Here is a 16,962-nt window from a genome sequence, read left to right as displayed (position 1 = left end):
TCCGGTTCCCAACCACCGAGGCTGGCCTCCCCGATGGCCATGAAAACATGGACATGTTCTCGAACGTTGACCAATTCAAGAACTTCCTCGATGCGCGATGTGCATGCTTCGTGACCCCCCTCATTCTCCACCTTCGATCCCATTAGCCTCTTCCCACCCGCATTAATTGTGTCTGATCTCATCAACTACTGGACTCAAGATGTCTCCTGAGAGTTTAACATCCCTAGGATCATGTTCCATGGGTACGGATGCTTTCCCCCTTCTTTGTTTTTACGTTGTATCCGTAGTTGTAACGAGATGGAGGAGGCAATGAAAGATGAGAATTAAGCAATTGCGGTTCCTGGATTGCCTGTTACAGTCGTGATAACGCAGGCGCAGCTACGAAGCTTCTTGAAGATGACAACATAGGTCGAACATGTGAAGCAGATTAGGGAGGCCGAGCTGGCATCTGACGGTGTGGTTGTTAATGCTTTCGATGGTTTAGAGATGTTGTATTATGAATTGTATCAAAATACTACAGGGAAGAAGGCGTGGACTATTGGACCATTGTCCGACTTCCCATCATAGAGATGTCGGAAGATATAGCTTTGGGGGTTCGGGGGGGGGGGGGGGGAGCCTCTATTAACAAGGATCATTGCTTGAGGGTGGATGAATCAATGATTCAGGCTCGGTAGTTTAATTATGTGAGCTTGGGCAGTCTTGTTTGAATAATTCATTCCTAGCTTCTTAAGATAGGATTGGGCTTGGAGGCTTCTCATCGATCGTTCATCTGGGTGATCAAAGACGGAGAAAGGCTTTTTGAGGTGGAGCTATAGCTCTTAGAATTTGAAAAGAGAATGAGGGATCAAGGGCTTATAATTAGAGGATGGGCACCGCAACTGATGATTCTATCACATCCGTCAGTAGGAGGATTCATAACACAGTTAGAGTCTGTGTCAGCAAGCTTTCCTATGGTGACTTGGCCTAACTTTGCCGAACAATTTCTGAATGAGAAACTAATAGTGGAAGTACTGAGAATTGGAGTATCACTGGGGGTAAAAGGGCCAAGCAAATGGGGCGTGGAGAATACAGATGGAAGGGTGAAAAATGATGACATAGAGAAAGCAGTAAGCAGTTTGTTTGGTGAAGACAAGGAAGCTAAAGAGAGGAGGAAGAGGGCTAAAGAGTTGGCCGAAAAGGCTCAAGAGGCCTATAGGAGGGTCTTCTTATTCCAATCTTGTGAGTTTCATTCAGCATATGAGTGCAAAATAATTGCCTCTAGCAAAAAGATAATTTTTGCATTGGTAGAACATTAAAGGGGGCTTGTTTTTTTACATCCTTTGCATTCGTACGCTTTGATATTTGTCCTGTGGCAGTAACGAGTGAGGTTTGCATCTGTTTAATTTTTCTCCATTGAAGCTGTTCGCCATGTTCAATTTTTCTTGGAGCGGAGAAAGATTGAATGTAGTTATTACCTATCAAGATGTTTCTAGTTCCTAGTTTTCTTGACTTGTATTGCTTGATTCAGAGTAGAATATCAAGTGATTTCCCTGCACATTTCATGACTTCTTTGATCACTAATTGTAGAAAGAGAAATTGCTTGCGATTTAATTTGTTCACTGAAAAATGCATGGACAAAAATAGTCTCTTTTGCCGACACAACGAGTTTGAAAATTTGCGAAAGTATGTTTTTCTTTTTTCAGATAGAAAGAAGAGCAAGAATATGTGCATGAACAAAACACATTTTGTCTTTTGTACCTTTTCATTTCCTTCTATACCTATCTGCTCTTTCTNTCTCACAACCCACTCCTCAGGGGCAAATGGTCATCATTCTTCCTCTTCAACCATCAACCTTGTCACCATCTCCTTGAAAAGTAACATGACCCACAAGAACTTAATTTTGATTCGTCCCCATTTAATTAGAGCCTTCATTTTGACCATGATTCCAATTATCAGTATTTCCACTTTTAGTTTCTCGTTACAAAACTAGTCTACAAAGTGCGGCGAAGTAATCATTGGTACACTTGAACATGCAGATTCTAATGTCAAGTTTCATTTAGAATGTGCCATGAATCCTCCAACTGCTGGATCACATAAGATCTGTAGAAACGGCAAACATATTGACGAGGTTCAGGAAATTTGAAGCTGGGAACAGTTTGAGTGTTGTCCGGTCGACCACCGAGTTCGTCACGGTCGACCGCAAACGTCACAACAAAGGGAAGATTTCGACAAAGGTCGCGGTCGACCGCTGCGGTCGACCGTCAAACCCTGTAATCGATTTTTGGTTTCTGTCATAGATTTCGTTCGACTGTGAGCTTTGCGGCGATCGACTGCGAGTCGGGTCTGGGCTTGCTTTGGTTTCCAGCACTATTTAGGATTTCTATTTAATATAAATAGAAACACAATTTGTTTAGGGTTTCTAATCATATTGATTGAGTTTTGGGGTTGCTCGAAGGAGAGTTTTGAGCACAAAAAATAGAGTTCTTTCTGAGCAATTTGTTTGAGGGTTTTGTGAGAGATTTGAGAGTTTAGTTTGAGAGATTATTTGTGAGCTTTTGAGTGATCTTGTAATCTCCATTTTGTACTCTATTTCTTTATAGTGAAAACCCATCCCCTTCTTGCTCCGTGAACGTAGGTAATTTGCCAAACCACGTTAAACTTCTGTGTTTGAGTTGTGCTATTATTAGGTGATTTGTGTGCATTCTCTCTTGGCAAATTTGTAAATCGTCACAACACAAGTAGTACTCCCAACAAGTGGTATTAGAACTTCTGGCTTTGCTTGGGGTTAGGTAGAGGAGTAGATCGCTTTGGAAGCTCGTCTAGGATTTTAATTGGAGATAAATGTGGGATCTTTTTTTATAAAGAATTTATCTTTTCTCAGTTTATATTTATTCTTCAGTTTGTTCCGCATTGGTTGTTGGTGTTTTGTGGAAGATGTTTGGGAAAGAAGGTGCTGAGGGTGGTGTTTCTAGCATGAAGACCATTCAGAGTTTTAATATCCACTCTACGAAGATAGATGTGGAGAAGTTTAATGATACGAACAATTTTAGATTATGGAGATGTGAGGTTTTGGATGCACTGAACGCACAAAATTTGGAGGATACTTTTGAATTGGATGGCAAGCCAGATGATATAGAAGAGAATGTTTGAAAGAAGATGAATCGAATGGCGTATAGTGTTATTAGGTATTGTTTAATGCAGGATCTAAAGTATAATGTGATGAATGAGACTTCTGCAAAGAAGATTTGTGAGATTCTTGAAAGTAAGTATTTGACTAAGTGTGTTAAAAACCGCTTGCATTTGAAGAGGAGACTTTACCGTTTCCAGTTGAAGAAGAGAATCTCAATTAGTGATCACATGAATCTTACGTATTTGGCGAATGTGGATGTTATTATAGAGGATGAGGACAATGCATTGTTATTGTTGAGTTCCTTACCAGATGAGGAGTATGAGACCTTTGTTCTTACCCTAATTAATGGGAAGGCATCCCTTTCGTACAGTGAGGTAACCACTGCTCTTGTGAATTACCAACTAAGGAAGAAAGATAAGGAGTCTACAAGTAACACAATAGCAGAGGCATTGATCGCAAGAGGGAAGAATCCAAACCGAAAGAATGAGAAATCACAGTCTAAAATAGGGCATCCTACAGTTGGTAAAGATCAATGTGGTTGGTGTAACTAGATTGTCCAAAGCTCAGTGAATGGATGAAGAACAAGCAGAAGAGAAAGGGAAAACAACCATTATCAGAAGCAAACCTCATCATATCGGATGATAATCTTTCTTAGTTATCTGTTTATTCACTTTCTATCAGTCCTATAGTTAACTATTCGAAGGAATCTGAGTGGATGTTGGATAATGGTGCAACCTATCATGTTTGCCTTAAAAGGAAATGGTTCTTTAGTTTTGAGAAGCTGGATAGTGGTGTGGTATACATGGATGATAACCGTGTATGCTAGATCCTTAGGATAGGTAAAATTTGCATCAAGATGTTTGATGGGATGGTTAGAGAGTTATATGGAGTGAGATATGTTCCTTCTTTGAGGAAGAACTTGATCTCGATTGGAGTTTTAGTTGGAGAGGATTTGAAAGTTCATATTGAGGACATTGTTCTCGAGATTGTGGAAAACTCTTTGATTGTGATGAAGGGCATTAGGAATAATAACCTGTACTTTTTTATTAGAAATACGGTAACAAGTGGAGAGCTGACGACTTCTATTGATTCGACTAGACTGTGGCATTTGAGGCTTGGTCATTCCAATATTGATTTGGAGAAAGGTGCATCGACCTATAGTTTGTGTTGGCCTTCTTGTTTTGATGATGTTTAACAAATAATTTACCACTAATATTGTTTATCTAGTATTTGTCTTTTCTTATTTATTATAGACAAACAACGTAGTTGGAGGTTGGATGGATTGAGCCTACACGATCATATCAAGAGGAGGTTGGCGGAATTGTGGAGTGAAGCATCGTACAATTCAAGTTCAAGATCCAAGTTTAGCTTCATCAGCAACGTTTACCAAGTCAAGCTTATTGAAGATCAAGATCGGCTTGGGTAATCTAGTTTAGGTTTTATATTATGTGTATTAAGTACCTTAAGCTCAATATCATATACACACACGTATTTGGTTTCTATGTATATATATAGTTATATATATACATGCATGGTTTTGAGTTTTCATGCTTTGGACACACTTGCAAAATACATGAGTTTTCACAAATAGAAATTCAATTTGAGAAATTATTTTTCTAACATGTTTTTTTTCATGTTTACAAACATTTTCGCAAAGTTTCATCAAGTTTGGAATTGATTTGTTATGTTTAATGGAATTTACAAAATTATGTTTTTGTTCGTGCACATGTTCGTGCATGTTTTACAAAACAGATGAGTTTTCATAAATGGAAAGTTGTATTCAATAAATTCTTTCTTTGACATGTTTATCTACATGTTTAGAAACGTTCCTCAAAATTTTACTATTTTTGGAGTTAATTTACTATGCCCAATTGATTTTACAAAATCGTGTATGTCAGCAGATTTTTAGAAACTGTATTTCTGTGTTCAAACATTTATTTCTCTCAACTGAGAAATTCTTTTTCATAAATTCTTTCTCTAACATGTTCTTATACATGTTTAGAACCTTTCCTCAAAATTTCATAATTTTTGGAGTTGACTTACTATTTTTAATTTATTTTACAAAGTTAATACATAGTGCTACAGTACCCGCGTCGACCGGAACGGTGACCCGCAACAATCTGGATGTTACTCAGCTTTGCATATGGCTCACGGTCGACCCGTACCGGTCGACCGAAGTTACTGTAGCAGCGACCGTTTACACGCAGTAACGGCCTGTGTAGCTTCGTCATTCTCTTGTGTGTTAATGGTTTTTTGGGGTTTTTGGGGTTGGTTTCTTCAAGCCTATATATACCCCTTTGCCATAACTATTTTCCATCATCCAAGAGAGTTTTTACCCAAGTTTAAAAGAGTTTTAACAAGGGTTTTAGTTTGGTTTAAGTGTGTTTAAGAAGCTTTTAAGCATTTGGAAATTTGAGTTTGAGAAATTAATTTCACAAGAGCTTGACGAGATCATCTATTGGTGTTTGGGCATCCAACTATTCTCCTTCTACCTCTTGATCAATTGAGAAGTTTTCTAACTCTTTTCTCTAGCAATTTTATTATTGATTTTCGTATTCTTATTATTGCTAGTTTGCTATTTGAGCTAGATTTGATTTTATCTCATTGTTACACACACCCACTTGAGCTTATTGTATTTACATTCATAATATATTTTGGGTTAGAGTGTTGATTGTAAAGTTTTCGGTTAGCTAGAAAACCAAGTGTGAGGTGTAAACGTTGTTCGGGTAAACGTAGAAACCCGGTAGTGATAGTGGATTTCTCCCCGGGAGTGGGGAGCGGAGACGTAGGACGGAAGGTCCGAACTCCGTGATCATATAGTGTGTTTGAGTGTGCTTTGGCGTTCATTTATATTTATGTTCATATCTTATATCGCCATTGTCATTAGCTCATTATCTATATCATCCACTATCTTGTTTACATTGTTTACCCTTGTGTTTATATATCCTTGCATATATAGAAGAAGTTCCGGCTTCCAAACCGGATTGTGTTAGTGGATTTCTCCCCGGGAGTGGGGAGCGGAGACGTAGGACGGAAGGTCCGAACTCCGTGATCATATAGTGTGTTTGAGTGTGCTTTGGCGTTCATTTATATTTATGTTCATATCTTATATCGCCATTGTCCATAGCTCATTATTTATATGATCCACTATTTAGTTCATATTGTTTACCCCTTGTGTTAGTTTACATATCCTTGCATATATCATATTGTATACCTTTTTGGTAGGATATATTATCTTGTGTTAGTTTATATATCCTTGCATATATATTTTTATCATATAGGATATATCTCTTTGTTCATATTGCTTATCCTAGCTCACATATCTTGTTGTATTTTCATATATATATCATGAATATGAATATGTTTCGTTTAGGCTATGATTCAAATGTTGCTCCTAAATTCATTAATTTCCCTTATGCTCAATGGTGCTCTAAATTTAAAATATTTGTTGAATCTAGAAATATTGACTTATGGGAAGTTATTAATTGTGCTTATATTGTACCCACATTGGAGAAATCCAAGTGGAGCAATCATGATGAGAAAATGTTTTCAATGAACAAGCTTTTGAGAATGATCATCGTATGTTTACAATGAATAATATTTTGTTAGAATATTTGCTAAATGCTTTTAATTCATCTATGTCTAACAAGTTTGTTCATTTTGATAGTGCTTACAAAGTTTGGAAATTTATAGAAGCACATCAAGGGGACTTGGAGGCGATCCAACAAGCTTTGGAGGATCTAACTTCAAGTTCATACGGAGCTTCATGCACACGGCCACTAGGCGATAGCCCTAGTGAGGTTTGCGAGTTCGAACCCGATAATGATTTATCTAGTGATGAACTTGCTTGTGCTAGTGAAAAATTATTGCATGCCTATAACAAATTGCAAAATGATTTTAATGATTTAAAAAGCAAGCATGATGTTTTAAAATCCGATCATGAGAAGCTAGTGTCCAAATTTGATGTCATTGAAAATGAAAATACTATGCTTAAAGAAAGCAATGACTTATTAAATTTGGAAAATGGAAATTTGATCTCATCTATTGCTAGCTTATCTCATGCTAAGATTGATGCCATGTTAGAAGTAGAGAACATAAAAAATAATACAGCTTCTTTTATAAATAATTATTTATGTTCTACTTCTAAAAATGCATATGTGCCTAAAAATGAAGATTTGAATCTTATGAAAAATAGTATTTCATCTTTAGATTCAACTTTGAAAATATGCATTGATAATCATAAGAAACTTATGGACAAGTGTGCTAAATCTAGTAAATCACCCATACACTATGCACACTTGTATAGCAAAGTTTACAAGTGCTCCTTTTGTGGTCGTAAAGGCCATTTAGCTAAATTTTGCTATGATGCACAAAAACATAAGAATATTAATCCTTCTTGTGCATGTCATCAAGTTTCTTCATCACATGTACACACACATGCACCTATTTCTCATCATAAGCATGCTCTTGTGTATCATTGTGATTTTTGTGGTAGAGTTGGTCACTTAGCCAAGTTTTGTTTTGATTTGCGAAAAGTTTCTAAATCGCAAAATATTTCAAGTAGACCAACATTATTTCAAAATGTTTCTCATTTGCAAAATAATCTTAAAAGACCATCTTTATTTGCAAATGTTCCTCGTGCACATCCACATGGTCAACATAACCAAATGCATCCTCTTCATTGCACTTATTGTAATCGAATGGGTCATTTACATAATTATTGCTATGACCGGACCCGTGCACTAAATGCGCCCAAATGGGTTCATAATCCTAGGGCTTTGAGCTTGAATGATAGGGGTCATGTCCCTAAATCTTTTGGTACCAAGAGTTCTTGGGTACCAAAACAAATTTAATTTTTAAACCAAGAATTTTAGAGTTGTTATTTTCCTTTTTCTTGGTTTTGAAAAATGTATTTTAAACTTTTATGAAAACAATTCCTTTTATTGGTCAAATTCTTTTGTTTTCATAATTCCTAGTTTTGATTTTGATGAGAGGTTTGTATTTATATAACCCTCCGGATTTATTGGGTGTTTATTCCTAAATCATGTTTACCGGATGCTAGAATGATTATATGGGTTGGAACAAGCTTAAGAGCTTGATATATTGTTGCCTCTCTTAAAATTCTTTTATCACAGACTTTGTTTTGAATTATTGCTTTGAATTCATTATATTTCACTTATATGATGATATTTATGTGTTTGTGCTTATGGATCATCTATTCGTGCCTTATAATGTATTCCATATGTGGTTTGATCAAATCCCACAAAGAAAATTTTCTTGATTGATCAAACATCGTTTTTGGATTTAAACTTTGATTTATGATTTCTTTTGGTTGATTTGTTTTCAGTTGAAAACTTTTTGCATGATTCTCATGTTCCTCTTCTTTTGATTTCATCTTCTTTTGATTTCATAAATCTACCTATACAAATGGTTTTTATGTTCTTTGATATGAGACACTATTTTTCACCTTGATATATTTATATATGTTCTCATTGTCTTTATGTATGTGAGTTGTGTTTTAGCATTTTTTTTCCATCTATGCTTGCTCACATGTTTTTGCCTTAGTCTTCATTACATATATTTTATATGGCATTTTGATAGGGGGAGCAATTCCTATACTTGTTTCATACTCACCCATGCTTATTTGTAGGGGAGCTTTCGCTCTCTTAATTCTTTTGTCCCCTTTTTTGATGTTGTCAAAGGGAGAGAAATAGTTTATTCTTTCTTGTTTATATGCTTGTGAATTATAAATTATATATTCATTTCCTTCATGCATATATCTTTTTTTGTAAATTGTTTGTCATCATCAAAAAGGGGAAGATTGTTGGCCTTCTTGTTTTGATGATGTTTAACAAAAAATTTACCACTAATGTTGTTTATCTAGTATTTGTGTTTTCTTATTTATTATAGACAAACAACGTAGTTGGAGGATGGATTGAGCCTACACGATCATATCAAGAGGAGGTTGGCGGAATTGTGGAGTGAAGCATCGTACAATTCAAGTTCAAGATCCAAGTTTAGCTTCATCAGCAACGTTTACCAAGTCAAGCTTATTGAAGATCAAGATCGGCTTGAATAATCTAGTTTAGGCTTTATATTATGTGTATTAAGTACCTTAAGCTCAATATCATATACACACACGTATTTGGTTTCTATGTATATATATAGTTATATATATACATGCATGGTTTTGAGTTTTCATGCTTTGGACACACTTGCAAAATACATGAGTTTTCACAAATAGAAATTCAATTTGATAAATTTTTTTTCTAACATGTTTGTTTTCATGTTTACAAACATTTTCGCAAAGTTTCATCAAGTTTGGAATTGATTTGTTATGTTTAATGGAATTTACAAAATCATGTTTTTGTTCGTGCACATGTTCGTGCATGTTTTACAAAACAGATGAGTTTTCATAAATGGGAAGTGGTATTCAATAAATTCTTTCTTTGACATGTTTATCTACATGTTTAGAAACTTTTCTCAAAATTTTACAATTTTTGGAGTTGATTTGATGTGCCCAATTGATTTTACAAAATCGTGTATGTCAGCAGATTTTTAGAAACTGTATTTCTGTGTTCAAACATTTATTTCTCTCAACTGTGAAATGCTTTTTCAGAAATTATTTCTCTAACATATTCTTATACATGTTTAGAACCTTTTCTCAAAATTTCATAATTTTTGGAGTTGACTTACTATTTTTAATTGATTTTACAAAGTTAATACGTAGTGCTACAGTACCCGCGGTCGACCGGTACGGTCGACCGCCCAACTCTCTGGACGTGGGACCGTACCGGTCGACCGAAGTTACTGTAGCAGCCGACCATTACACAGTAACGGCTAGTTGCTGATTTTTGTTTTTTAATGGTTTTTTGGGGTTTTTGGGGTTGGTTTCTTCAAGCCTATATATACCCCTTTGCCATAACTATTTTCCATCATCCAAGAGAGTTTTTAACCAAGTTTAAAAGAGTTTTAACAATGGTTTTAGTTTGGTTTAAGTGTGTTTAAGAAGCTTTTAAGCATTTGGAAGTTTGAGTTTGAGAAATCAATTTCACAAGAGCTTGACGAGATCGTCTATTGGTGTTTGGGCATCCAACTATTCTCCTTCTACCTCTTGATCTATTGAGAAGTTTTCTAACTCTTTTCTCTAGCAATTTTATTATTGATTTTCATATTCTTATTATTGCTAGTTTGCTATTTGAGTTAGATTTAATTTTATCTCATTGTTACACACACCCACTTGAGCTTATTGTATTTACATTCATAATATATTTTGGGTTGGTGAGAGTTGTAACAATTGAGTGTGAGCTTTCATTGTGTTCTCATCCATAGTAGAGAACAAACATTTATTGTATTGAGCCTTATTGTGAGATTCACTTTGTAATACACTTGTACACCGAGAGGAGTGTGTGGTGAGAGTCGGGGATCGTCCCAAGAGGAGTGGCGTCGGTTGACGAACCTAGGGAGAGGTTATAACCGAGCACTTGAGGGAGACACGGCTAGGTCCAACACTTGTGAGGGTGTAGAGTATGATTGTATTGTGCTTATTGTGAGGATTCACTTGTAATACACTTGTACACCGAGAGAAGTGTGTGGTGAGAGACGGGGTCGAATCCAAGAGGAGTGGCGTCGGTTGACGTGCCTAGGGAGAGGTTGTAACCGAGCACTTGAGGAGGAGGACACGGGCTAGGACCAACACTTAGTGTGTGAGGTGTGATTACATAGTGATTGTATTGTGAGGTGTAAACGTTGTTCGGGTGAACGTAGAAAACCCGGTTGTGATAGTGGAGATCTCCTCGAGGTGAGGAGCGGGGACGTAGGTCGTGGGGACCGAACCTCGTAAACATATCGTTTTGTTTGTGATTGCATTGGCGTTCTTATTCTTGTTTTCATATCTTATATCGCCTTTGTGTATTGCTCATCATATTACCCTATCACTTGTGTAGATTGTTTATTTTACCCTTGTGTTAGTTCATATATCCTTGCTCATACATTTGTAATATCTCATTGCTAGGATATATCCCTTGTTCATATTGTTTATCCTAGCTCATATATCTTGTTGTATTTTATACTTGCTAGGATAACTTATTAATTAGTTTTAATTGGCATTTGATCGGATTAGATTAGCATAAGACCCTAATCACCCCCCCTCTAGGGTCTAACAATTGGTATCAGAGCTTGGTGCTCTTTGATTTAAGGTCTAATCGCCTTGAGTTAAAGATCCAAGTTATCTTATTTGTGCTAATCTAGTTATGATTGTATTTGTCTTGCTTGCATGTATTCACATATATATCATGAATATAAATGTATTTCGTTTAGGCTATGAATCAAATGTTGCTCCTAAATTCATTAATTTCCTCTATGCACAATGGGCTTCTAGATTTAAACTATTTGTTGAATCTAGAAATATTGACTTATGGAAAATTATTGATTGTGCTTATATTGTGCCCACATTGGAGAAATCCAAGTGGAGCGATCATGATGAGAAAATGTTTTCAATGAACAAGCGTTTGTTAGAATTTTTGCTTAATGCTTTTGACTCATCCTTTTCTAACAAATTTGTTCATTTTGATAGTGCTTACAAACTTTGGAAATTTATTGAAGCACATCAAGGGGACTTGGAGGCAATCCGACAAGCTTTGGAGGATTCTTCTTCAAGTTCATGTGGAGCATCATGCACACGGCCACAAGAGGATAACTCTTGTGTAATAAGCGATTCCGATTCCGAAAATGTTTTATCTATTGATGAACTCGCTTGTGCATATGAGAAATTATCGCATGCCTACACTAAATTGCAAAATAATTTTGTTAATTTAAAAAGCAAGCATGTAAATTTAAAATCCGATCATGAGTTATTAGCATCTAAGTTTGAAACCATTTTTAAAGAAAATATGATCCTAAAAGAAAACAATGAGAAACTAAAATTGGATCATGATTCAAACGTTGCTATGTTAACTCATGAAAGAGATAATGCCATGCTAGAAGTAGTAGCTATTAGAAATACCATATATGCTCTACTTCTGTTATTAATGATGTTGTGACCAATAATGAATTGAATCTTGTGAAAAACCGTATATCATCTTTAGATTCAACCCTTAAAACATGCATTGTAGATAATAAGAAACTTATGGACTTGGGTGTAAAGTCTAGTACTACAACTTATAAACCCGTACACTTTGCACACTTGTATAGTAAAACTTATAAGTGCTCTATTTGTGGTCGTAAAGGCCATTTAGCTAAGTTTTGTTATGATGCACAAAAACATAAGAATATTAATCCTTCTTGTGCATCTCATCAAGTTTCTTCATCACATGTACACACACATGCACCTATTTCTCATCATAAGCATGCTCTTGTGTATCATTGTGATTTTTGTGGTAGAGTTGGTCACTTAGCCAAGTTTTGTTTTGATTTGCGAAAAGTTTCTAAATCGCAAAATATTTCAAGTAGACCAACATTATTTCAAAATGTTTCTCATTTGCAAAATAATCTTAAAAGACCATCTTTATTTGCAAATGTTCCTTGTGCACATCCACATGGTCAACATAACCAAATGCATCCTCTTCATTGCACTTATTGCAATCGAATGGGTCATTTACATAATTATTGGTATGACCGGACCCGTGCACTAAATGCGCCCAAATGGGTTCATAACCCTAGGGCTTTGAGCTTGAATGATAGGGGTCATGTCCCTAAATCTTTTGGTACCAAGAGTTCTTGGGTACCAAAACAAATTTAATTTTTAAACCAAGAATGTTAGAGTTTTTATTTTCCTTTTTCTTGGCTTTGAAAAATGTATTTTAAACTTTTACGAAAACAATTCCTTTTATTGGTCAAATTCTTTTGTTTTCATAATTCCTAGTTTTGATTTTGATGAGAGGTTTGTATTTATATAACCCTTCGGATTTATTGGGTGTTTATTCCTAAATCATGTTTACCGGATGCTAGAATGATTATATGGGTTAGAACAAGCTTAAGAGCTTGATATATTGTTGCCTCTCTTGAAATTCTTTTATCAAAGATTTTGTTTTGAATTATTACTTTGAATTCATTATATTTCACTTATATAATGATATTTATGTGTTTGTACTTATGGATGATCTATTCGTGCCTTATAATGTATTACATATGTGGTTTGATCAAATCCCACAAAGAAAATTTTCTTGATTGATCAAACATCGTTTTTGGATTTAAACTTTGATTTATGATTTCTTTTGGTTGATTTGTTTTCATTTGATAACTTTTTGCATGATTCTCATGTTTCTCTTCTTTTGATTTCATAAATCTACCTATACAAATGGTTTTTATGTTCTTTGATATGAGACACTACTTTTCACCTTGATATATTTATATATGTTCTCATTGTCTTTATGTATGTGAGTTGTGTTTTAGCATTTTTTTCCATCTATGCTTGCTCACATGTTTTTGCCTTAGTCTTCATTGCATATATTTTATATGGCATTTTGATAGGGGGAGCAATTCCTATACTTGCTTCATACTCACCCATGCTTATTTGTAGGGGAGCTTTCGCTCTCTTAATTCTTTTGTCCCCTTTTTTGATGTTGTCAAAGGAGGAGAAATAGTATATTCTTTCTTGTTTATATGCATGTGAATAATAAATTATATATTCATTTCCTTCATGCATATATCTCTTTTTGTAAATTGTTTGTCATCATCAAAAAGGGGGAGATTGTTGGCCTTCTTGTTTTGATGATGTTTAACAAACAATTTATCACTAATGTTATTTATCTAGTATTTGTATTTTCTTATTTATTATAGACAAACAACGTAGTTGGAGGTTGGATGGATTGAGCCTACACGATCATATCAAGAGGAGGTTGGCGGAATTGTGGAGTGAAGCATCGTACAATTCAAGTTCAAGATCCAAGTTTAGCTTCATCAGCAACGTTTACCAAGTCAAGCTTATTGAAGATTAAGATCGGCTTGGGTAATCTAGTTTAGGTTTTATATTATGTGTATTAAGTACCTTAAGCTCAATATCATATACACACACGTATTTGGTTTCTATGTATATATAGTTATATATATACATGCATGGTTTTGAGTTTTCATGCTTTGGACACACTTGCAAAATACATGAGTTTTCACAAATAGAAATTCAATTTGATAAATTCTTTTTCTAACATGTTTGTTTTCATGTTTACAAACATTTCGCAAAGTTTCATCAAGTTTGGAATTGATTTGTTATGTTTAATGGAATTTACAAAATCATGTTTTTGTTCGTGGACATGTTCGTGCATGTTTTACAAAACAGATGAGTTTTCATAAATGGGAAGTGGTATTTAATAAATTCTTTCTTTGACATGTTTATCTACATGTTTAGAAACTTTCCTCAAAATTTTACTATTTTTGGAGTTGATTTACTGTGCCCAATTGATTTTACAAAATCGTGTATGTCAGCAGATTTTCAAAAACTGTATTTCTATGTTCAAACATTTATTTATCTCATCTGAGAAATGGTTTTTCAGAAATTCTTTCTCTAACATGTTCTTATACATTTTTAGAACCTTTTCTCAAAATTTTATAATTTTTGGAATTGATTTACTATTTTTAATTGATTTTACAAAGTTAATACGTAGTGCTACAGTACCCGCGGTCGACCGGTACGGTCGACCGCCCAACTCTCTGGACGTGGTTACTATAGCACAACGGATATATTTTTCAGATTTTGATATAACACAGTAACGGCTAGTTGCTGATTTTTGTTTTTTAATGGTTTTTTGGGGTTTTTGGGGTTGGTTTCTTCAAGCCTATATATACCCCTTTGCTATAACTATTTTCCATCATCCAAGAGAGTTTTTAACCAAATTTAAAAGAGTTGTAACAAGGCTTTTAGTTTGGTTTAAGTGTGTTTAAGAAGCTTTTAAGCATTTGGAAGTTTGAGTTTGAGAAATCAATTTCACAAGAGCTTGAGGAGATCATCTATTGGAGTTTGAGCAATCAACTATTCTTCCTCCATCTCTTGTCATCTATTGAGAAGTTTTCTAAACTCTTATCTAGCTTTAAATTTGCTTGGTTATTTGATTATCATTCTTTAAAGCTAATTTTTATATTGAGTTTAGATTTGATTATATTATATCATTGTTACACACACCCACTTGAGCTTATTGTATTTGCATACATAGTATATTAGGGTTGTGAGAGATTATAACAATTGAGTGTGAGCTTTCATTGTGTTCTCATCCATATTAGAGAACAATCATTTGTTATATTGTGCTTATTGTGAGATTCACTTTGTAATACACTTGTACACCGAGAGGAGTGTGTGGTGAGAGTCGGGGATCGTTCCAAGAGGAGTGGCGTCGGTTGACGAGCCTAGGGAGAGGTTGTAACCGAGCACTTGAGGGAGACACGGCTAGGTCCAACACTTGTGAGGGTGTAGAGTGTGATTGCAAGAGTGTTGATTATAAAGTTTTCGGTTAGCTAAAAAACCGAGTGTGAGGTGTAAACGTTGTTCGGGTGAACGTAGAAAACCCGGTTGTGATAGTGGATTTCTCCCCGGGAGTGGGGAGCGGAGACGTAGGACGGAAGGTCCGAACTCCGTGATCATATAGTGTGTTTGAGTGTGCTTTGGCGTTCATTTATATTTATGTTCATATCTTATATCGCCATTGTCCATAGCTCATTATTTATATGATCCACTATTTAGTTCATATTGTTTACCTCTTGTGTTAGTTTACATATCCTTGCATATATCATATTGTATATCTTTTTGGTAGGATATATTATCTTGTGTTAGTTTATATATCCTTGCATATATATTTTTATCATATAGGATATATCTCTTTGTTGTTCATATTGCTTATCCTAGCTTACATATCTTGTTGTATTTCATACTTGCTAGGATAACTTATTAATTAATTTTAATTGGCATTTAATCAGATTAGATTAGCATAAGACCCTAATCACCCCCCTCTAGGGTCTAACAGTTTAAAGTCCAGTGAACATTTTGATGTGAGCAAGAAGACCAAGGCAAAATTTGGCACCTCTATTCACCGAGCTAAGGGTCTTTTCGATGGAGTTCACGTGGGCATTTGGAGGCATTCCAAGGAGGCATCATTAGGAGGTAAAAAATATTTGGTTTACTTTTTGATGACTGTTTTAGGCATGTTTTGGTTGCAACCAAGTCCTGTTTGAGTGAAGTCCTAGTAGTCTACAACATGTTAAAGAAGTGTAAGAAAGACAAAAGGATGAAGGTACTCCATTCTCATTTTAGTGAGAAGTACAAGAGGGATCCATTTCTGTATTCGTTCCGAGCTCAAGGCAATTGGAGACCCTTCATTGCAGAGAAAATCTTGGAGCAACTAGATAGGGTGGCAATGTTGGAGAAACGTGTCTTGCTAGAGAAGGATCGGTGTTTGTGGTTAAGAAATGGTTTGCAGAAGAGTTTTTGGACCGAGGCTTCGTCATATTCGAGCCACCTTATTAAAGGGTTGCCAACTGTTGTGATAGGAGGTAAAACTCAATTGGAAGTTTGGTTTAGGAATGTTACTTTTGATGAGGCTTTGATGAGGGAGATAATTGACTCTCAGCAGGTGGAGAGTTTGGGACAGACTATAGATGTATCGCAATGGGTGGAGAGTGATGTTACTTCACATTGTGTGGAGACTATTCCACATACTTCAGATCATTCTGTATTGATTGGGATTCCAGCTGGGGTGATATAGATTGGAAATATTGTTTATGGTGATACAGATGATGAGTTTGAGGATCGGGAACTTGATGTTCAGGATCATGATTCGATTGCAGCAGGTGTTATCAGTTGTAGATTTGTTAGTGTTGATGATCGAGATGTTGGTGAAGGATTGAAAATTATTCTAGTTGATTGAGGT

At 35.4% G+C, this 16,962-nt stretch overlaps 1 protein-coding gene across 1 annotated transcript; it reads left to right on the top strand.

The window, feature by feature from the left end:
• On the top strand, nucleotides 635-1,465 carry LOC109842991 (UDP-glycosyltransferase 73C5-like). The gene has a single exon (XM_020411911.1). The coding sequence runs from the start codon at nucleotides 837-839 to the stop codon at nucleotides 1,293-1,295; it is 459 nt and encodes a 152-aa protein (XP_020267500.1). The 5' UTR covers nucleotides 635-836; the 3' UTR covers nucleotides 1,296-1,465.

Source organism: Asparagus officinalis, chromosome 1 (genome assembly GCF_001876935.1).
Source record: "Asparagus officinalis chromosome 1, Aspof.V1, whole genome shotgun sequence".
In the NCBI taxonomy this organism is placed as follows: Eukaryota; Viridiplantae; Streptophyta; class Magnoliopsida; order Asparagales; family Asparagaceae; genus Asparagus; species Asparagus officinalis.
Note: the sequence above shows the minus strand (reverse complement) of the source record. Positions and strands in the feature narration are given on the sequence as shown.

What these genes read in the sequence shown, in the direction of transcription:
- LOC109842991 (XM_020411911.1), top strand. Translation starts at nt 837, where the DNA reads ATGAGGGATCAAGGGCTTATAATTAGAGGATGGGCACCGCAACTGATG.